Here is a 22,527-nt window from a genome sequence, read left to right on the forward strand (position 1 = left end):
AAGCAAGGAACATAGAAGATAACATCATGTGGGATGGTGTGCTATCGCTGTGGCAAGATAGGCCATATGGCCAAGGAATGTCACCTTGGCCTAAGTGTCTTGAGGAGGTCTGTTACATCTACCCAGTCATTTAGAGATAGGACCAGAGGAGGATTGTGGGGAACCTGTGAACTGTAGTTTTGGTGATATGACTCAAACAGGAGGGTGGGAATGTCCTGTTGTTACCGCTTGGGATCATCTGGTGACTGCTACACTAGATACCAGGTACTCCCAGTCCCTTACTTGAGTAGATCTTGCACCAAGAACTGGGGTCCACTGGGCCGAGCTGCTTACAATGACATGCATTCTAGGAGGGAGTAAAACTAGGGCAAGGATCACTTAGACCTTTTTTTGGCCATGCTTGCAGGAGGAAGTAGATCGGTGGGGAGTCACATGCCCCAAATGTCAAAAGACCCAAGACCTCCAAAGGCTTTCTTGCAGCTGATGCCTATAATAGAAACAAACTCCCTTTTCTCAGGTAGCACTTGATATTGTGGGACCATTACCAAAAACCAGCACAGGACATCAGTACATCCTCGTGCTTATAGACCATCCCACCCGCTTCCCAGAGGCCATGCCACTTGGGTTGATTATGGCTCCTCAGGTGGCAGAAAAACTGCTCAAGTGGATCACACGAGTGGGTATCCCTCATGAAATTTTGACAGATCAAGGGACTAATTTCATGTCTGGGGTGATGAAGGCAATGTATAGCACGTTGGGGATTACCCATCTTAGAATGTCTGTGTACCACCCACAAATCAATGGGTTAGCTGAAAGACTGAACAGCACTCTGAAGAGGATGATTCAGATGAGTACGCAAAGTGATACCCACAAATGGGACACAATACTGATCCTGTTAGTATTCTTACTTAGGGATGCACCTCAAGAGTCTACCCAGAGACCGGTAGCATTTGCAAGTCTCAAACTTTATACCGCAGAGACCAGGTATGCCACAATAGAGAAAGAATGTTTAGCTATAAGGTGGGCTGTAGACTATTTCAGGTACTATCTATTAGACTGCGAATTTATGGTGGTCATGGATCACGTGCCATTACAATAGCTAACAAAGTTGCATATAGACAATGTGCACATTACTCTCTCGGCATTGGCTTTACAGCCCTTTAAGTTCACTGTAGTACGTTGACCTGGCAAGGACAATTTACTGACTGACTCCCTCTCCAGGTGTGTCGTGGAAGATAGAATGACCAGGGAAGCCTTAGAACCCTATCAGAGGGAACATGAAGTGAAGTTAGGCAAGACAGTAGTCTTGAAGATGCCACAAGGTGACTTAAGGGGGAGGTTATGTGATGATGGGGACCGTACATGCCCCCTGAGCACCCCTGGATCCCTGGCCAACCCTGAATGGGCCAAGCAGAGAGTCCTGGGGAAAAAGGAAAACTTACCTTCAAGACAGGGAATGTTGGAGCCGTGGCGATGCATGGCACCACCGCTGTGACTTAAAAGCTCTTTGTCAATCAACCTAGGCAGCGGCCAGCTGATCACATCAGCCACAGGCGCCACCACAGGGAATTTAAAAAGGGCAAGGCAGGAGGTGCTGCAAGTGTCTTCAATGCCTCAACACCAACAGTTGCTGGGTGGCCAGGGTGTACAGGAGGCAGAGCCCCAAGCAGACCATGAGTACCCCTAGCGGGGGCCTCCATACAAACACTACCGAACCCCTCCTTAGGATACTATTAACAGCAAGATGTGGCAGGGGAGTTGAGGGGAGGGGAGGAGAGCTTGCTTTGGGGACTCTCCAGGTCGCTCGCTGACGTGGTGGTGGTGTGACACTTACGTATAATGTTTTTTATGACTTTTATAATTTATTATTTAACTAAAATTGAATTGAATTGAATTTTGTGTCATTTCCTCTTTTGTATTTTTTTAAGTAAATTATAAAAAAACTTCTGAGATTACAGCTTTATTTCTGAAATGGGCGGGATGGGTGGGTGGGAAGGAAAATATGTTCACCCAGGGCACCATTTTCCCTAAGGCTGACTCTGGTTCTACATGCTTAGCTGTTTCCTGGGGCAGTAACAAGAGCTTTCGCCAAACCTTTGTGAAGTGATTAAAGCAACTAGTATTCTGTCTTTCCTCTCGGGAGGGGGGATTCTAGTACATCCCACTACCACAAGTGCACATCTCTTCAACAGCTAACTCACATGTTCTGCATAATTTCATTTTGTTACTCCTCAGACAAGTTTTAGGTAAAGCACTCTTGCCACCATTTTGAAGCATGCGGATGCTGAATACACGACATGCTGAGGTGGCTGAAGCATGCTAATTAGCACACCAGCAGACTCAATTAATCAAGTCTGCTCCAACACACTGTAATTACTAGATGCTAAATAGCTATAGCTGTTAACTGGAAGGAAACATAATTATTTAGCTCACTTTTATTGCCAGAGGAGCATGCAGACATAACAATTGTGTCCTAAAAAGATTATAGTGGTATTAGTCAATACAGATATAACTGTCAGATCCATCTATGCCCACTGCTCCCTGCGTCTTAGTCCCAAATCCTTTCAGCATCACTGACTCACAGGTTCCTCCATATGCTTCACAATATTTTGTCCAGTTTATGATTCTGCAGTTTACTAGGGTGGAATTTTGTTGTGTTACTTTCTACTAATTTTTGCAATCCCTGGTAGAGCCCTTCCAGTTTCTCTGTCTGCCATTTTTTTAGCACTTCAAGGCAATATCTGCAAATTTAATTAACAAGTGTTTACTTGTCCTCACCTTCCAGGTCAAGTGTTAGACAGTCCAGGGCCTGCTTTATGCACTGACTGCTATGACAATCTGCAGCCTATTTTCAAGGTTCAAATCAATGTTTATATATACACAATTAAACTGCAGGGTTCACCAGACAATACTGGTGAGCTACCTATATCGAATACCTTCTTTTCAGCTAATAAAGACAAGGCATTCTCAGAGAATAACTTTTCAGAAATGGAGTTACTGGGTGAAACTGCTAGGTTAAGAAACTAGTGAAAGCAGACAACACTTACACAACAGATCAAAGAATTCAGGAATTAGATTAAGTAAAAACATGCTAGTTCCCATTACAATCCACTACTATACTGGAGGGCAGCAACTACTGTATTTTGACTTCTCAAGTCGGTACTTGAGAGTAGGACTTGTAGGGCCCGTGAAGACTGCAAAGTCCCAGTTGTAGGTTATGGCCTAATGAACACAAACTGGAAGTTAATGATCCTTTCTGGATATGTTCAAAACATAATTCAAGTATACAGAAGCATATATAAGCATTAGTATAAAGTCCTGTCATCACTTATGAATATGTAAAACATCTTTCCAGGCTCTTTAAAAACATGCAGAGAATCAAAGTAGGTACAAGTTTTAGGACATGTTGCAGAAGGGGCCTTGCTGTCTCCAAAACTTACATATTACTTTTGTAGTTTGCTTTTTTTTATCCAATAAAACATCCTCTTAAGCCAGGTATTATAAATGGATGGATCAAAACCTGTGCCTTCAAGTTACCCACAAAGAAGCTCTGATGTGCATGGCCATGATAGGAACAACACATACATAGGCCTTCACCAATTTACATCTAGAGCACATGCACATTCACAAGAAAAGTGCTGGGTTCAGGATGGCTGACTGGCAGGGCACAAAGCACGCTTGCATATTTGTAGACACTTTAAAATCTGTCACATGGCTGACTTTCTATAGTCCCTGCCAAACCAACTGTGCAGTGCTTACTGAGCTGTGTGCAGAGTGTCTGCAGACCGTCTGTTACTTTCTTGGATGCAATAATGGTCATTAATTAATTAAATGCCATGCTTGCGACACCCAGAATCAGCTGGAGACAGACTCACCTGAGTTTTTCTTATCCTTAGGTCAGCAGATGATCTATTCAGTCCTTCTTCTTGTTCAATGCTCTGTTCAATACCTGGTGGTGGGTAGAAAGATACTGTTTACTTCATACTGTTTAGAAGGAAAAAAGCAGCTGCTTTGCAAAACTACTGCACAAACTGGAACTCGAGAGAAGCATCTGGGTCCCACTGTACCCCCTATTTCCTGACACTGGCCTGAATTTTACCCTAGGCTACAAACAGCTTTCCTGAGTGCAAAGAACTAACTCCAGCTGTCTCTTCTTCTATTTTCAAACAGCAGGCTTGCTTATTTAAACATCTGAAGAATCTCTCTCTCCCCCCTGAGAAAGAACAGGGAAGTAAAACGGAGTGCAAGAGTACTGTGCCCAGCGCAGCAGTGTTTCTTCTAATAGAAATGTAAGCTGCGCTGGTGTAAATCACGAGCTCTGAGCTACATGAAAAAAATAGTTTAGCTCACTGTACAACTGAAATGGCTCTTTCCGATTTCTACCCACAGTTCCTCTCTCATATAAAAAAAAAAAGAAAAAAAAAAAGCTTTCCTGAAGCTGGATTGAGAACAGTTCTCTCCCAGGTGACTGCGTCTGAACAGTCAAGGTGTAAGCAGTCTGACTCTGCCAAGAGTCCAGGAGCACCATGATCTCCACCCTGCTGGATATTATTTATTCATATATATTGTCATAGTGCCTTGTAGACCTAAGCACAGACCAGAGTCCAATCTTCCTTATGATGGCACCAGCCATTCAAAGCCTGGGAATGGACTCCACAAGTGTGGATTCTACTCCAGAACTGATCTGCCAGCTACCAAAGTTCAGAGCTCTTACACGGACATTTAAAATGTACAGCCTCCCAGCTGTGGAGTCTCCACTACAAACCCACATATTGGGAAGAGACTGATTAGCAATGAAGGGCAGATTTTGAGGTTGTGCTATGAATTTCTGGTGAACGACTTGCAGCAAAGTGGATATTTGCCTTTTTAATTATGCCTAGTACTGCAGCCAAGTAAGATTAATTCCTTACTTGTCCAAAAGCACATTAATTGCTGTAGAAAGAGAAGCAGCTGTATCAGGTACCATCAAGCCACAGAAAGAAAGGGCAGCTCTGAAAGGGCCCTGACTGCTACATGGAGGCAAAGGATAAGAAATATGGCTGCACTTCAAAGAGATGGGGGATATGCTCTTCACCACCAGCTCAAAAGCATACTACTTAAAAATGTTACTGTGCTAGCAAAGTCAGGCTGCCTTTTTTTGGGAGCCAAAGAAGTCCTGTAGGACACTGCTCATCTGGTTTCTACCTCCTTCTTCACATAGAAGAACATCTGACTCTACAAACCTTTCTGGTCACTCCTAACACACTACATGGGCATCAAGGTTCTGCTCAGTGGGACCAAGTTTATCTGGATCTGGCCCTACAGAAGGTGACAAGCCAGGGTAAAGAAATCTTCAGTTGGAAAACAGGGCTATAATAATAAATGCTTGTATGCCTAGAGTTCAGCACCTTGGGTGCCTTTACATGTGCACTGAGGCTGCTCCAATGCACTGTAATTAAAGTACGTTGGAGCAGACTCAATTAATTGAGTCTGATGGAGTGTGGTAATTGCTGCGCTCCAGCTTCACATGTATCAGCGTTCCCATGCTGAAAAATGGCAACGAGGGCACTTTAACTAAAGCTGGTTTGAAGATCTTTAGTTAAAGTGCTCTCACCGCCACTTTTCAGTGTGGGGACAATGATACATGTGACGCTCCGAGAGCCACTCTGACCGTCATTCCCCCCATCTCTCCCCCTCACCTCCTGGAGTATGTGTATAAATGCCCCTTGAGTCCGTGGCCCATTTTTCAGAGGTGGATCCACTGTAGTTAGAACGAGCTGCAAGTATTCAACATTTCTGGATTCAGACATGAGGTATGTGCTAGTGGTGTAAAGTGGGGTTCTTCTGTAAGACATGCCGCCCCATGTTTTTTCACTATGAATGCACAGTTGCTGCCTAGACTCAAAACCAGAGATTTTCTTGCTAGAAGTACCTGTGCGGCTCAGGCATACAACCTATCTATCTTCAGGCACTGCACAGAAGGTGTAAAGGATGGCAAGGGACCAGACCAGCCAGCATTCTGCTTCCTTTTTCTTCGGCAGAATGCCTAAGCATATTTACTTAGGAATGCAAAGCAGAGGGGAAGGAGGTCAAGCCATGGAATAGAGGGAGACAATATAGCTCAAAAAATTTCAGTTACTACGGGTAAAAGGCTCTTTTGTCATCTTTCAGTGCTTGTCCCTGTTCATATTCCACCTAGAGGTTCTGCATACAATGCCAAGGAGGAGACTGCTCATAACTTGGCTGTTGAACAGATCAAAGCACTGCTTTACAAAAGAGGCAGTCAAAGCAGATAGATTCTGGTACCAGTGCATGTTTAACAAAACCATGCCTACAGACCCATGCAGATGCCTTATACATCAGTGATGGGACGTTAAGGGAAACAAAGGAAGCTGTATGAACACAGAGAGAATAGGCCCCAACATGTATTCCTGTCAGTATTTTGGTAAAGTTGTGTCTTATTCTGTCAGGAAAGGGACAGTGGGCCACTTTGGGAGTCTCTGAATGGAAACTGCCTCATTTCACAGGGTGCCTATACATGAGCAGGCTCAATTAATTGAATCTGCTGGAGCAGACTCAATTACCGTGCTCCAGCAAACTCCAGCATCTTGGGTATCAGTATTCCTGTGCTTAAAAATGGTGGTGATGGCGCTTTAACTAAAGCTTATCAAATGAGCACTCGCCTCCCTGCTCTGTCCCCGCCGTTATGGTGGCGCTCCGCTGTGCCGCCGCCACCACCTCGTGTCCGTAATGCTCTTGGAGCACTCTGGTTGTTTCAGTAACCAAAGTGCTCCAAGAGTATTATGGACAGACAGACAGACGGACTAAGCCCTTTATTATATTAGAATAATTTTAACACTTTGCAGCTGTACAAGGTGTGAGAAAGAACATGGGTAACTGCAGTACTTGATTAATAGGAAACTCAGCCTATTCTAAGACGTCATTTCCTAGTGCTGTTCAAGGGAAAACTTTTTTTTAGCATGACAGATCTGATATAAGACCACCCAGTTCCTCCAGCCTCCTAGCTGATACTAAGGCTATGGCCAAGGCTACCTTTATGGAGAGGTAAAGTAGTACAGCTCAAACAGAGTTTTTGCTGAAGACTGAGAGTACCAGGCTGAAATCCCACAACAGGGCTGGTTTCAATGCTGCTGGGGAAAACCTTCCAAGTCCCACTTGTAGTCCAGGGGGCAAGAGGTTATTCATTATTTACTAGTGTCCTTCACCTTTCAACAGATACCAAGAATACTCAGACAATTCAAAGAGAAACATACATTTCAATGATAAGAGATACCTGGTATGTTTGGTCATGGTGACTGTAGAAGACGTATAACAAATCTCAGTCTCACCATGTCCAAGTTCTTCTCTATTTGGATATGGATACTTTCCTTGTAGATTCTTTTGTGTTACCAGATAGCATGGACTGAACAGGATCTTCCAAAGTCCATTCAAACACCATGCTGCTGGGTGCAATAGAGGATGACTGGAATGTTGAACTGTATTTTTGTCTTGAGGCAGGAGATGTGACGGAGGAACAAGTGGAGTGGTGCACTCACAGCTGACCATAGTTGTCGGAATCAGAACCATTTTGGATATAATGGAGTCAGTTAAATAATTGTTACTATACTATGCTTGATTTCACCTCAAGATTCTCTGCAGTAATGAAACAGGCAGAAATGCACATATTAATTGTCCTGCCCACTGAATCGGAAAAGCATTTCCCAGAGAACCTTGGCTCCAAGCATTCCTAGAGCTAAAACTTGGGCATATATTTTCATGCATATTGCTAACTGGTCAAGAGATGGATGATTCTACCATTATCAAGCCATGGAGCTCCCCATTTATGACCCCTGTAGAAGCAACTTCTGAGAACTTTGGCAAGCGGGTTTTGAAGCTTGATATACTGATGTGATTGCTTATACGTTAATTCCAGAGAATGATTGTTTCTATGCTTAACTAGTGAAACTTAACTCCCTCGTATGAGCCCTGATGATGGGCAGAGGAGCTGCTTGAGATGTACTTTATCTTCTCTTGATTGCAGACTCACTGAGCCTGTGGAATTCCAGAACTCCCTGGGGGATATTCCCACTGACTGTGACAGCTACTCTGTTGATGGCCTGGTCAAACTGTGGAATAAGTACGCTGACCTTGGCTGTAGATATGGCAGCACACAGGCATACAGACCCATCACTGCAGTGGCACAGATCTCCCTGGTATACAGGCCAGCTGGGATGGCCGAAGCAGAAGAGTAGGCAGTTAAAGCGCAACTCAACTAATACCAAAGCCAATTAATTGCAGCATAGTTGCTTTTTAAAGGACTGTACTATGGCAGTGCCTGCAGCAGAGAGACTCTTTCGTCTCTACTACAGTTGTATCTGCAAAGTGTTACCTAGCAGAACTGTTTTGGGAGTGAATGCCGTGGTAAATCTGGAAATTGAGTTATTCACAGTCCACGGTGACGAGTTTTCTACCTCCTTTGCACGTAACAATTCGTTGAATCCAATATAGAATTTGGGATTGAGGAAGCATGGTCTTGCCTGATATATATAGATCAGTTTCAACTGCTTCAGTATTTCAGTAGCTTTTGATACAGTTAATCATTAGGTGTTCATAATGCATTTACATGACCTGGCGTGTATTTGGAGCAGTGCTCTTAACTGGTTCAACTCTTTCCTAGTGGCAAGGTCCCCAAGAGTGATGAGAGAGTACTTACCATCCCCTCAGCACCTTTTCTGTAGGGTAACTTAGAATAAAAAAAAATTAGGGTTGGAAGGGACGGACTTCAGGAGGTCATCCAGTCCAACCCCCTGCTCAAAGCAGGGCCATCCCAACTAGATCATTCTAGCCACAGCTTTGTCAAACCGGGTATTAAAATCCTCCAAAGATGGAGTTCCCACAACCTCTCTGGGTAACCTGTTCCAGTGTTTTATTTCCCTCCTGGACAGAAAGTTTTTTCTAATATCTAATCCCTTGCTGCAACTTGAAACCACTGCTCCTTGTTCTGTTATCTGTCGACACTAAGACTATTCTAGCTCCAGCCTCCACTGGATTGTCTCCAATTTGTCTATATCCTTTTTGTAGTGGGGAGCCCAAAACTGGACACAGTACTCCAGATATGGCCTCACCAGTGCCGAATACGCTTGCAGAAGGTCGGATTCTGAATGAGAGCCAGCATGGCTTTGTCATGGCCAGGTCTTGTCTTACCAGCCTCATCTCCTTTTATGATCAGGTAACTCACCACCTGGATAAGAGAGAGGAGGCTAACATTGTACACCTTGACTTCCAAAAAGCCTTTGATCTGGTATCCCACGATGTTTTCTTGAGAAAATTGGAGGATTGTGGGCTTAACTGCAAGACGGTTAGGTGGGAAGGAAGCTGACTTTGGGGTAGGACCCAAAGAGTTCTAAAGAACGGATCTGTGTTGTCCTGGCAGAAAGTGGCCAGTGGTGTCCCTTGGTGGTCCCCACTTGGTCCAGTGCTTTTCAACATTTTTATCAATGATTTGGATGTGGGGGTGAAGAGTTCATTGTCCAAGTTCGCGGATGACACCAAGTTATGGGGAAGCATGGTCACACCTGAAGATAGGCTACAGATACAGGTAGACCTAGATAGGCTGGCAAGTTAGGCGAATCGGAACAGATGAAGTTCAACATTGAGAAATATAATGTTCTACCTGGGGATGAACAATCCCCTACACACCTACAGGCTTGGTGGAACCAAACTGACCAGCACCATGAATGAAAGGGATGTGGGGGTAATAATAGAGCACAGTATAAATATGAGCCAGCAGTCTGATGCTGTAGCCAGCAGGGCAAATAATATTCTGGCAAGCATCAATGGATGCATCTCCAGCAAAACCAAGAAAGTGATTCTTCTGCTCTACTCAGCATTGGTGAGACCACAGCTGGAGTATTGTGTCTGGCTCTGATTCAAAGATTCAAGGGTCGGAAGGGACCTCGGCGGGCCATCTTGTCTGACCCCCTGCCCCTGACTGGCACAAAAAGGGTCACCAAACCTGGGGTCATGTGAACCCAGCCAGGTGCCTGTCCAGTCTCCTCTTGAAGGCTCCCAAGGATGGGGTGAGCACGACCTCCCTTGGAAGCCCATTCCAGATCCTGGCAACCCTGACTGTGAAGAACATTTTTCTAATGTCCAGTCTAAACCTTCTCTCCAGTAGCTTATGGCCATTGTTCCTTGTTGTTCCAGGGGGTGCCCTGGTAAACAGATTGTCTTCTACTTCATGTTGCTCTCCCCTTATGAATTTGTACGCCACCACAAGGTCCCCTCTCAGCCTTCTCTTGGAGAGGCTGAAGAGGTTAAGGTCCCTTAGCCTTTCCTTGTAGGGCCTTCCCTGCACGCCTCTAATCAGACAAGTGGCTCTTCTTTGGACCCTCTCTAGGTTATCCGCATCCCACTTGAATTGTGGCATCCAGAACTGGACACAATACTCCAGCTGCAGCCTGACCAGTGTCACATAGAGAGGGAGAATCACCTCCCTGGACCTGTTTGTGAAGCACCTAGGGATGCATGACAAGGTGTGATTGGCTCTGCCAACTACTTCATCACACTGACAACTCATGTTCATCCTAGAGTCAACAGTGACTCCAAGATCTCTTTCTGCCTCAGTGGTGCTGAGAAGGTCGCTCCCCAGCCTAAAGGTATGATGGCAGTTCTTTCTCCCTAGATGCAGCACGTTGCACTTGTCCTTATTGACTTACATCCTGTTGCTCTCTGCTCACTTCCCCAACCTGTCTAGGTCAGCCTGGATCTGGTTCCTCCTCTCCAGGGTGTTAGCTTCACCTGGACACCACACTTTAACAAGGATGTGGTAAAAAGGGCCACCTGTATGATGACAGACTTGAATGGCAAGCCATACAAGGAAAGGCTGAGGGACCTAGGACTCTTCAACCTGAAAAAGAGAGGGCTGAGAGGGGACTTGGTAGCAGCTCACCACTACATCAGGGCTCAGTGAACAATTGTTCACCAGGAGTAATGGCCACAAACTCCTGGAAGACTGTTTCAGGTTCAACACTAGGAAAAACTTCTTCACAGTCAGGGTGTCCAGACTGTGGAATAAGTTCCCTCCAGACGTGGTGCAATTGCCTACTCTGGAAATCTTCAAGAGACTGGACGGTCACCTTGCTGGGCTCACCTGACCCCAGGTGTCTTTCCTGCCTGGTGCAGTGGGGCTGGACCTGATGATCTTCTGAGGTCCCTTCCAGCCTTACAATCTATGAATAGAGGGGAACAATCATTTCCCTCAATCTGCTGGCAATGTTCCTGCTAATGCAGCTCCTGTATGCCATTACCTTCTTCACAGGGGCACACTGCTGGCTCATATTCAGCTTATTGTCCACTGTAACACCTAGGTCTTTTTCTGTTGAGCTGCTGCTTAGCCAGTCAGTCTCCAGTCTTGTACCACTGCGTGGGGTTGTTCTGTCCTAAGTGCAGACTTTGCACTTCTTCTTATTGAACCTCGTGAGATTTTCTTTTGGTCCACCCCTCCAATTTGTCTAGGTCTCTCTGAATTCCAGTCCTACCCTCCAGTGTATATGCTACTCCACCCAACCTGGAGTAATCAGCAAACATGCTGAGGGTATACTCTATCCCATCTTACAGATCGTTGATGAAGATATTGAACAAAACCAGCCCCAGGACCGAACCCTGGGACAGTCCACTCAATACCAGCTGCCAACTACACATCAAGCCATTGATTACTACCCTTTAAGCCCAATGATCCAGCCAGTTTTCTATCCACCTTACAGTCCATTCATCCAACCCATATTTCCTTAGCTTGCTTCCATGAATGCTGGGGGAGACTGTATCAAAAGCATTGCTAAAGCGAAGGTGTATCATGTCCACTGCTCTCCCTGCATCCATGGAGCCGGTCCTATAAGGCCCTAAATGGCCTGAGCCCTACATACCCAAGGAGGGCTACCTCCTCCTTTATGTTCCATCATAAAGACAGCCAAGAACACTCTCCTTTAAATTACATCTGTGCACCAAGCTTGTTTGGCAAAAACATGGGAATTCATTCTTGACAGTCACTCTTCACCTCTGAAACACCTTCCCCCCTTGTGATCCATGAGAGCCAAATCCTGGATATTTTCCAGAAGAAAGTCTTTTTTTTTTTTGGCAGTCTTTTAGCAGATAGAGCTAAGTTTTGGGATGATGTCTGAAGAATTTTTTTTTTTTTTATCAATTTCTATGTTATGCTAATATTTTATCTATATTAAGACTTATTTTATTTTTAGTATAGGCCAACCTGAGCCTTTTGGGGAGAGCAGCCTAGAAGGCAGGAAGGTATGGAAACCTAATGAGTATAGGGCTCTGATATCGGTCTTCTCACTGATGACATTGCCCTCAAATGACACATTCTTACTTGGGAATGTCACTGTGTTATAACCAAAGAAAAGGCCATCTAAGGTCATCTGCAAATAGATCTCATCAGCCATTTGCCTTCTCTGACAGTGTCCATAGGTTGTTCTCTTTTTTTCTGGAGGTCATTTAATTAAATTCACATTTTGCCACGATTGCCTGATAAATCAAACTCCAGAATGTCAAGCTCAGTAATGACTAATTTATTCTCCACAGAAGTGCAGTCATTCAGCCTTTCTGTCAGAGGACGTTTATTATGATGGAGACCAAAGAAAGAAACAGGCAGCAGCTAAGACCTACAGGGAATCTGATGGGGTTCAAGAATAGAATACCATGCTCCTCCAGGTAGGATATAAAAAAGTGAAGTTAGGACAATAGCAGCAGGATCCTGCTTGTCCTTGCTGGCAATTGAGAAATGTAACATCTCAGAGCCCAAAGGAGGCACTGTTGAAAAAAGAATCACTAAAAAGTTTACCTTGGCCTGTGGTTGGTACTGGAGAGCAGTATAGTACCATGAACATCCCAGCTCACCTTTTGGTACTACATGCATATCTCCAGTGTGGCTTATGGGTGGGTGCCAGACAAGCATACTGGCAGTCCTTTTTTACCTAGAACTGATAAAATTGATGTCCATGGTGCCACATCACCATACAAAGTTCTGCTCAATACTGAAGGCAGCTGATTGCAAGGTACCGCTCACATGGGACTCAAGGGAAGTCCATGCCAATAGTTCAAATACTAAGAAACACTGGAGAAGCTCTAGATTTTAGCACTAAAGTGCTTTTTAGGAACCCCAGTGACATTCATATGGGGATGCAGTGTTTCCTCAGACTTTCTTAAGCAGAAGTTTTTATGAGGAGTATTTTGAAGACAATTTGTTTCTCATTTCCTTCCTAGGCAATTCAGTTTACCCTCCTCTGCCCCCATCTGTTCTCTAAGAACTGAATTCTTGAGTAAATAGCTTGAGGAAAGGAACTCTCGAGTCCAACACTATTGACTTCTGATCCCGCTATACATGAAGCCTGTGGGGCCAGATGAAGGCTGAGCCAAATATAGATGATTTGTCAAAATACTCCTGAATTGATTTTCCCTCAGCCAAAAGAAGTGACCTGCAGTAAGTTTCCCCCAAACAAAGTAAGTGTCACCCTTATTTAAATATATTCTCTCTTTGCACTAACGATGAATAAGAAGTGGAAGTGAAAGCTCTAAGGGATACTCTTTCTTAGGGGTGTGTGAAGGGGGCCCTATTCAATTCGGATTCGGCCTGAATCAGGAACACTGATTTGATTCGTGGATTTGGATCACTGTCCCTGCTTCAATTCGACCTAATCTGAATCTGAGGATTTGATGCTGATTTGGAGAATCAGTGATTCAGACATAGACACAGATTTAAAAGTTTTTCTGCATGCCTCTACATGCGGCTTGTGAACACTGCGGTGCTGGGGTGCACGGAGTGTCCCACAGGAGCGTGGGGGGACCCTCCACATGCTCGGCAGCAAACCGAGAAGTATTTCCGGTCCACTTCTGGGTCCACTGGGGAGCACACTGGGAGACCCTGCCCCCCACATCCCCCAGCTCAGATTCCCAGCCAGCACTGGATGGCCACTGCTGGCTGGGAACTCTTTAGTCTGAGGCACGCAAAGTGCAGGCACACACAGTATATGCACAATGGAGTACATACAGGGTCAAGTCCCTAAAGACCTTCAAGTCCAGTCGGTCCTGAGGCTGCTGTGACTGTTGGGGCACCTTAGATGCTGTTACAATCCTCCTAGGTTAGTTGAGTGGCTTTGTGTCACTGGTCATTTTCTGGGCAGTGACCTGGCGGTGCCCATCTTCTCTCCTGGTATGGCTGGGTGTTCCCTCGCAGAGAGCTCATCTGCCATTTGACAGGTGTTGTTTTTAGTCCTGCTGGGTGTCCACACACCCTCCTCATCCAGGATAGCCCAGGTGTGGGTGCCAGTTTAATTGCTGACAACCTGACCATGGAACAGGCTGTACTGGTTTACATGGTACCAGATAGCAGACCAAGAGAGGCCTGGCCTGACAAGCAAAATACTTTCAACCATCCATATTTGAAAAATGCTGTGGGGTGGCCATGACAGTCACAGTGCTAGAGAAAAGCATTCTTACATGGCAGGCCTATTCAACACTAGCACAAATTTCCAGAGCGGCATAATCATGGAACGGAGTGAAAATGTCTCCTGAAGAGGCAACAACATTATTTTCCTAATTGTACAGGATGCAACAATTGGCCCTTGAAATGGCGCATGTCCAAACTTGTGCCCCAAAAGGCCAGCAGTCTGCTTTTATAGACCAAACTCAGTGCAAAAAGGAAAGCTAACCACTAAAGGAAAAGTTCAAGAGTCACTGTGCTAAAACTCTCTATGGACTGCAATTTCCAGACACTGTGGTCACCAGAATCACAGCAGGAGACACTGTGTAGCCCTGGCTGAATAAGTCTGCCACCTGGGGCTCCAGTCTGTCTCAAGTGTTTCTTAAATCCATCACCAGCAAGACCTAGTCAGAGTATTTCTGCATGCTGCAGTCATCCTCGGGTCAACAGTCTCATTGTCTTCACTTCCTGGTTGTTACAAAGATTGATTCTTCTGATAATGGAAGCTGTCCATCAAGCTCACTACACAGCCTTTTCTTTGTTGCCGCAGGGTAGAAAGATGCCAGCAAAATGAAGAGCACTGATAAAAGAGATGACCTTCCTTTACTCTCTCCCTCACTCCAGTCCTCCCTAGAAGGGCCCTGCATCTTCAGAACTGGCACCATATATCAATCTAAATGACTGACCCAGGAGGAGAGAAGTATATGTCTGGAATAAACTGATTACCCAGCTGGCCACTAGACATGAAGATTGTACTACTGATGCAGAGCCTAGTGAGGACAAATCTGTCTTGGCAAAAGTGACAAATACCAGAACAGAGGTTTTACCTTGTCCTGTAACTTCAAACCCAAGCACTCCAGAGAGGAAGGAGCCTCTGTTTCAGCACACTGGCCTGTTTCATCTTGTACAGGTGTTACATTAGTGCATTGGCAGGGAAACAGCTGGCTATACAGAGAGTGGACCCACGGGCAAGTAAGGATTAGTAATCATGGGACTGATCCCAAAAGTCCAGTTGGGGCCAGGGCTTTGGATAGGCCGAAGGTCAAAGGGTGGTCACAGCCAGAGAAAAGAGGATCAGAGTACTGGTGGTACAGTGTAGAGAGACGCAGGGTGCAGTACCATCTGTGATGATGGGGGTCCAAGAGGGAAAAGCATGCCAGGCGAGAGGGAGACCTGAGGGAAAGTACTGGACCTCTGAACCAGTGCAGGGAACAGAAGAGGGCTTATGGGGCAGGAGAAGGCATCTGGAACAAGTGGCCTCGGAAGCCTGCATAGGGGATGGGGCTGTGCGAGACCGAGCACTCTGAAGGCCCAGAAGAGGGCTGTGTAAGAGACTGAGGGTCTGAGGATCTGGAGGAGGGCTGCGTGAATGTAGATGTGTGACAGAAAAATTGTCCACGATGATCCCTTCTGCAAAGTGTACAGCATGGTGTAGGGAAGCTACGGAGCCATGCAATTAGCTCATAAGTCAAAGGACTATAGCCACCGGGTAGTCACTAGAGCAAAACCAGGTCTGGAAAGCCCTGGGGCAGCCTCCCTTTTATAACCATAAAAGACATCAAGATGTGGCAGGAGAATGAAGGGGAGACTGTTCCCAGAGTGAGCAGGGCAAAATGGGAATTTTTGGAGGCCTCCAGGGGCTTCTGGTTACCTCTGGGGATGTCACCCTGTTATACCGGTCATGTCTTGCAGTGGAGGTAGTTCCACTCTGTGTAATCCTAATGAGGGTGCCCGGGGAATAATGCATTTGGTATTGGGACCCGAAGACAAGCACATCTCAGATGTGCTCTATTAACAGAGGAAGATGCAGTTCTTCCTTGAGGATATATATAAAGTTTACCCCACAGGGCACTCTTTTCAGCCATCAGCTACCCAGGCAAACCAAACTGCTTTCACTTACTGTAGCCTTGTTTAACGGAACAAGATGAGGGAAGCAACTCCTCCAACAAATGCCAGTGAAAACAGCAGGCCCATACAGATACTAATTACCACCCCAGCTGCTCACTAGGCCTTTCAGCTTCTGCATCTCAAACCCTCTCATTAGAGCTCTGTAGAAGTTCTTTCCCCTCTATCACTGTGCTCCAAAATGAGACTCTCTCCATGGGACTGCATTAACCCCTTCCTGCAATCAGGATGCACAGAGCCTATATAGACTGTCACAACACTTTAATATCAGCAAAAAAAAAATATCAGAGAAAGCAGTGACAAATACAACCTGAGGGCTGCACAGGGCAATTTACAAATAGATATTAAAGCTACAGATGGCAAACAGTTCATCAGAGGCAGCCTGAGAAAGGTGTAATCCCTACAGCAAGCAAGTAATTGCTTGGTACAGTCCAGCTGGGCATAATTAGGGCCCACAGGATGAATACAAGTTACAGCTAAATATCTGATGCAGGTCATCTCTGACTAGAAGGGTTGGGAAGCTTGTTGCTTTGGGTCTTTCATACTAGACTGGAAGATACTAGTGAAGCTCCTGCATGGACCCATCTTGTGCAGGCAGGGACCACACTGAGCAATCTACTACACATAGCTCTTCCTTCTCTAATACCCAACTATAACAGCATGGTCTGTCCCTGTAAGAAGGGGTAGCCAGGTCTATTAGGGATCTGCAGCTGCGGCGCCTTCTGCTAATAAGGGAGCATCCCACAGACAGCTTAAAACCTGGAGGGGGGAGAAGGGTAAGCTGTAGGGGAACAGTTTGCAGAGAAGAAAGCCATGAGTCGAACAGCTTGCTACAAAGAGGAGCAAACCTGCTCTGCTGGAGGCCAGAATCAAGGGGATTCCCCTCCTAGTGCCTGGGACAGGGCATAAAGATCTGGATTTGTTTGAGGCTTAAAGACTGTTTTAGTGGGGAGGAGTGACTGAGGAGCTCCTCAGGGAACAAACCTGCTCACAGAAGTCAGGATGCTAAGCAGTCCCTTTATACCAACTCTGATGCGCAGCTTTCTACCCGAGTTCAGTTTGCTAATGGAAGGATATGGCCAAACTGTGGTACTGAGTGATTTGACTACATGCCGAGCACTCCTAAATTTTGCAGGAATGGTAGTTTATCGGACCATATCTTCTGTTTCCATCCTCCCATGTGCATGATGAGGCTGGGAGCTGGGAAATATCATTCTGTAGCAAAATACTCAATGCTGTGGTAGCTGAGGAAAAATACTAGGTTCCCTGGCCACACAGTCAGAGTCTGCAGTAGCTCAAACAAGATGGTCAGGGAGGGTCTCTGCACTCAGCCATGGTTTAAGCTCTTTTCCAGAGCAGCAGCATTTTCCATGCGGGTCAATTTATTTTTAAGAAATGATCTTCATAGCCAGAAAGGCTAGATACTTAGCATTAAAAAAAAGCTGAAGGGAGCAATAAATGCCACAGTACATTGTGTAATTGCAAAACTGGAGCATACATAGCGTTCTGAACTTGGTTCAATGGCACAGAAGCCACTGATCAAAGTCTAGTAGGTACACAAGATCCCTTTAGGGAGCTAAGAGACAGACTGGTGCAGGAGTCAGGAGGCCATTCCCTTACAGTCTGTAGGAACGCTGCAAACAGCTACTTACTCTTTAACTTGGAGCGCACTTTGTTTGCCGTCTTTTTGATGTCGGACATTAATTCTTCTAGCTCCTCCTTTGTTTCTAGAGGGAAAAAGGAGAAAATAAAGTTGGTTGCCTTGGAGATACTCAATGATCCCACTTTGGTCAAGTCACTAAATGACTCAGTTGTTCAAGTCCTGCAAGCACATGCAGCCTCCCTGCATTCCCTCCCAAAAGGGCAACATGGGTCCCTTCAAGAACCTCACATTGTTACCCAGGCAACCTCTCCCTCCAACCAGCAATCCTGCACCCATCCGGTTGCTACTTTTAGGCTCACCAGAACCAGGGCATAGGTCACCGTTGCCCAGCATCAGAAACTGAGGTCCTTCTGCCCAGGAGTCAAAGACCACCTCACCTGCATTCCTGCCTTCATGACCTCCAGAACAGGAGGATGTAGGGTTTGGTCCCAAGAAGGATAAGGCTCAGCACCCTGCTCTTTCTTGCCCTGGTATCTCACTGCAAGAAGGGTCACAGCCGGGTGCTAGTGTGAAGCACTTCCTCCCCCATCCCCACCAGGTTTAGCAGCTGGAGTCTACAGTGCTGCCCGCCCTCCCTTGGGGAAGCAGATTAGGAGAGTCACTGCAGAGCAGGTGAGAAGCTTGTGACTTCAGGCTTGTGAGTGAGACCACTGGCACCAGAAATGAATCCTGTCAAGCCCTTCCCCAAGGTACCCAGCGGTACAGGGGGAGCAACTTTGATGTCAGACATGCTAGGATTTGATATGCCGATTCCAGTCTGCAGGCACTACCTGTTGATACTCTGCACTAGACTCTCACTTTGCTCTTCTACAGGGGAACTTTAGTTAGGGCCAATCAGAAAGCAGGGGTTTCACCACCTTTTCCAACCAGAAACTGGGGAGAAACAGAGTTTTAGACGACAATACTGGACAGCCTAGCTAGTGACACCCTGGGGGAGGTACACTGCCAAGAGCTTTCAACCCCAAAAGCTAGCAGTCTTCAGTGACACTGTTTGACTAATTACCAGGCTCTGCCCTCCAGCTCCCTGATGGGGAATTGTTGCCTCTTGCAGAAATATTTGGACTGAAATGACATGGGACTCACAATCCCATGTCATGAGTGGATCTGGGCAGTCAGTCATGAACATGACAAACTAATGGGATTCCATTTTTTATAGTTTGGAGGAACAAGAGACTTTTAGGTGTAAACAGAAGTATTGGCAGGGAAAATCAAGCAGTTTTTCCTCTCTCACCATCCAGGTTCCCCCAACTACTTTTGTGTCAAACTCATGTATCATTAATCTCCCTCAGTATTTCTCCAGAACAGAGGTGGGGAAAATACAGCTCACAGGCTGGATCCGGCTGGCCAAGCAATTTCATCCAGCCCATGGACAGGCGCCCATCAACTAATTGTACCTGGCCTGGCCTACGGCTGCCTCTGCTGCACTCTGCATAGGGCCAAGCCCTGCCCACTCCCATAAGGGTAGCACGCTGCACTCCCACCCTCACCTGCGGGAGGGCCCTGGCCAGTGTGTGCAGCTTCCAGACCCCCTGCCTCCAGCGGCTCCTCCTCTTGTCCCTGCTGCAGCACTCTTGGCAGTAGGTAGGGAACTGGTGGTGAGCAGGGGGGAAACTGCAGCTGCGTGGGAGCAAAGGGCCAGCACCAGGACTGGTGGGAGCCTGGAGCATAAGCCGGGACTGGCAGGAGCATGAGGCCCATGCTGGGGCCAGAGCTGGTGGGAGCACAGAGCCTGGGTCTGCAGAAGCACGGGCCAGCCTGTCTCCGTGGTGTGGGACTCCCGGGGGTCATGTGCAGCTCCCAGAACTTGGCTAGGAGCCACAGGCAATAGAACCGGCAGCCTGGCTCTGCTCTCTGCTGCCATGTGCAGCTCCTGGGACTTGGCCAGGAGTGGTGGGGAGCCCCACGCGATGGAGCTAGGCCAGCTTGGCTCCACTCCCTGCCGCACCAGCCAACTCACAGGAGCTGCATGTGGTGGCAGGGAGCAGGGCCACGCCACCGGCTCTATCGTGCAGGGCTCCCCCTAGTGGTGCACAGCTCTGGCCAAGTCCCAAGAGCTGCACATGAGCTATGGAGAGCATCGCATGATGCAGCCAGGCTGGCCTCTCCCTACTCCCTGTCACCACCTCCAGATCCTAGGACTCACCTGGAGCTGTGCAGTGCTGGGGGGCTCTGTCTGCCATTAGCCATGAGTGCCCCGACCTGCTGCTGCCAAGAGCAGGGGCTGTGTGCCCTGGGTGGGGGCATGGGGAAGGCCCTACAAACACACCCCACACCCCGCTACACCCCTCCCACACACACACGCATGCATGCATGCACAATAAAGTAAGACTTTTTTTGAGCTATTATGCAATCACCTTTCTATACACTATGCAAACACACATAAATCAGGAGAAAAATATTTTTTGAACTAAAATTAAACTATGGCAGATGTTTGATTTTTAGTATATAATTTGAGGGTTTTTCTGGTTCCAAGATGGCAACCCCCCAAAAGAAGTACTTCCAGGGGCAAGGGGAGGAACTTCCAGTGGCAAAGGTCAGGAGTTAGGGTGCGGGACTTCTGGTCCCAAAATGGTGGTCAGGGGGTGGGGCACCTGCCAAGTGGTGGGGCTACCCTTGTAGCCCTCAACAGCTCACCAGGACTCGTTAAGCAGCCCTCAAGCCAAAATAATTGCCCACCCCTGCTCCAGAACCACCCATCCAAGTCTCAACATGCTTCACAAAGTTAATAAGCCTAAACACTCTTTTGAGGTAGGTAGCATTATCCTCCACTGCACATGAGGAAACCAAGGCACAAAACACCTAAGAGATTCACCTGGAGGCAGGAAGGGAATTGGTAATAATACATGACGTAGAGCATGGGAATTACAGACATGAAGCTCATTTGTTATTTAGCACAAGCTATCCTTTTTTTCTCCTGATGAAAAGCACTTGATCTGTTGCAAATAGATCCCAAGAGCTGCTACTTCCCCTCTACTTGGCGTTGGTAAGACCACAGCTGGGGTACTGTGTCCAGTTCTGGGCACCTCACTTTAAGAAGGATGTGGATAAGCTTGAAATGGTACAGAGAAGGGCCACCCACGTGATCAAGGGCCTGGAGGATAGGCCCTAAGAGAAGAGACATCAGGAACTGGGCTTGTTCATTCTGAGTACAAGAAGAATGAGGGGTGACTTGATAGCCACCTACAAGTGGTAAGTAAAGGGTGAAGCCCAGGGTTAGCAACTCTTCAGAAAAGCACCCCCTGGGAGGATGAGAACCAACGGACACAAGCTAGTCAAGAAAAAGTTTAGGCTAGACATAAGGAAAAAACTTATTTTCCATCTGGGTATCTAGAATCTGGAACACATGCCCAGCAGAGGTGGTGCAGTCGCCTTCCCTGGCAGTGTTCAAAAGGAGGCTGGACAAGCACCTCATTGAGCTCGTTTGAGCCCAATTTCCTCCTGCCCATGGCAGGGGACCAGACTTGATGATCTTACAGGTCCCTTCCAGTCCTTCTATTCTATGATATGGCTGGTTAATCATTGGCTATTGGTATCAGCCAAGGAAATCTTTATCAGTGCACCCCTACTTTTCAGTGACCTAAGCACCCTCCCTGTCCTTCTTGTTCTAGATGCCACTGGACATAGGTATTTTGATCCTGCTAGGTCTGCATAGGTCATTCACAGATAGCCCTTCAGTAAAGGATTTCCATGAGGTAGTGACACCTGGAAGATACAGGAAAGGAAAAGTTTAACCTGGGCTGAAAACTCGCTTTGTTGAAAAGAAGTAGAGCAGGGAAGGGCAAATATGGTCTATGGGCCGGATTCAGCCCATCAACTAATTGGATCTGACCCACAGGCAGATGCCTGCCAACTGATATTGTCCAGCCCATGGCTGCCACTGTGGCGCGCCACAAAGGGCCGAACCTCGTCCACTCCTGCCCAGGGCAGCCACCCACTCTGCCCGCTTGATGTCATGAGCAGCCACTGTTGGTGGCTGAGTGGGTGGAAGGTGGCCAGGAGCTGGAGCCCCATGCGCTGAGGCAGGGCCACCTGGCTGCAGCTTCTCCCTCCCCCCCCGGCTAGGCATCTGCTGCCTGGCACAGGTTCCCATGTTACCTGCTGCCTGGAGTTGCACAGCTGGGACAGGAGCCACTGAAGGCATGGGGAGCCAAGCAGTATTTGGGTAGCTGCGGGAGCAGCCCCACCAGGAAGCTGTGAGTGCGGGCTGGGCCTGGGGCGGTGCTGTCTGGTGGGCAGGGGGTGGGTTTGGGCAGGAATGCAGCATGGGCTGCCCTGGGCAGTTGCGGGTGGGGCATGCCCCCATGTGGAATGCTGTGGGGGCAGCTGCAGGCTGGATGGGGGGGAGGGGAAGCTGCACCTGCACCTGCATCACAGCCCCCAGGCAAGCTCTGCTGCATCTGCCCCCCAGCCCCTGCTCCTTCCCTCCAACCCTGGGACCTAGCGCATGGGCAGCACGCCCCCCCCCCACCCCCCCCCGCCCCCCACACCG

The 22,527-nt window shown here is 47.2% G+C and overlaps 1 protein-coding gene across 1 annotated transcript in view; it reads right to left on the reverse strand.

Moving 5' to 3' along the window:
• The window catches only part of STX1A (syntaxin 1A), a 102,688-nt gene extending 83,920 nt beyond the window's left edge, over positions 1-18,768 (reverse strand). The window contains exons 1-3 of the mRNA XM_019521848.1: positions 18,732-18,768; positions 18,028-18,159; positions 3,876-3,949 (exon numbers count right to left, since the gene is read on the reverse strand). Of these exons, the coding sequence (XP_019377393.1) occupies positions 3,876-3,949; positions 18,028-18,159; positions 18,732-18,768 (243 nt within the window). The remainder of the gene's footprint in view (positions 1-3,875; positions 3,950-18,027; positions 18,160-18,731) is intronic.
• Between the last annotated feature and the right edge of the window lie 3,759 nt (positions 18,769-22,527).

The sequence above is a fragment of the Gavialis gangeticus genome, unplaced genomic scaffold (genome assembly GCF_001723915.1).
Source record: "Gavialis gangeticus isolate Ggan-Ray unplaced genomic scaffold, GavGan_comp1, whole genome shotgun sequence".
Lineage (NCBI taxonomy): Eukaryota > Metazoa > Chordata > Crocodylia > Gavialidae > Gavialis > Gavialis gangeticus.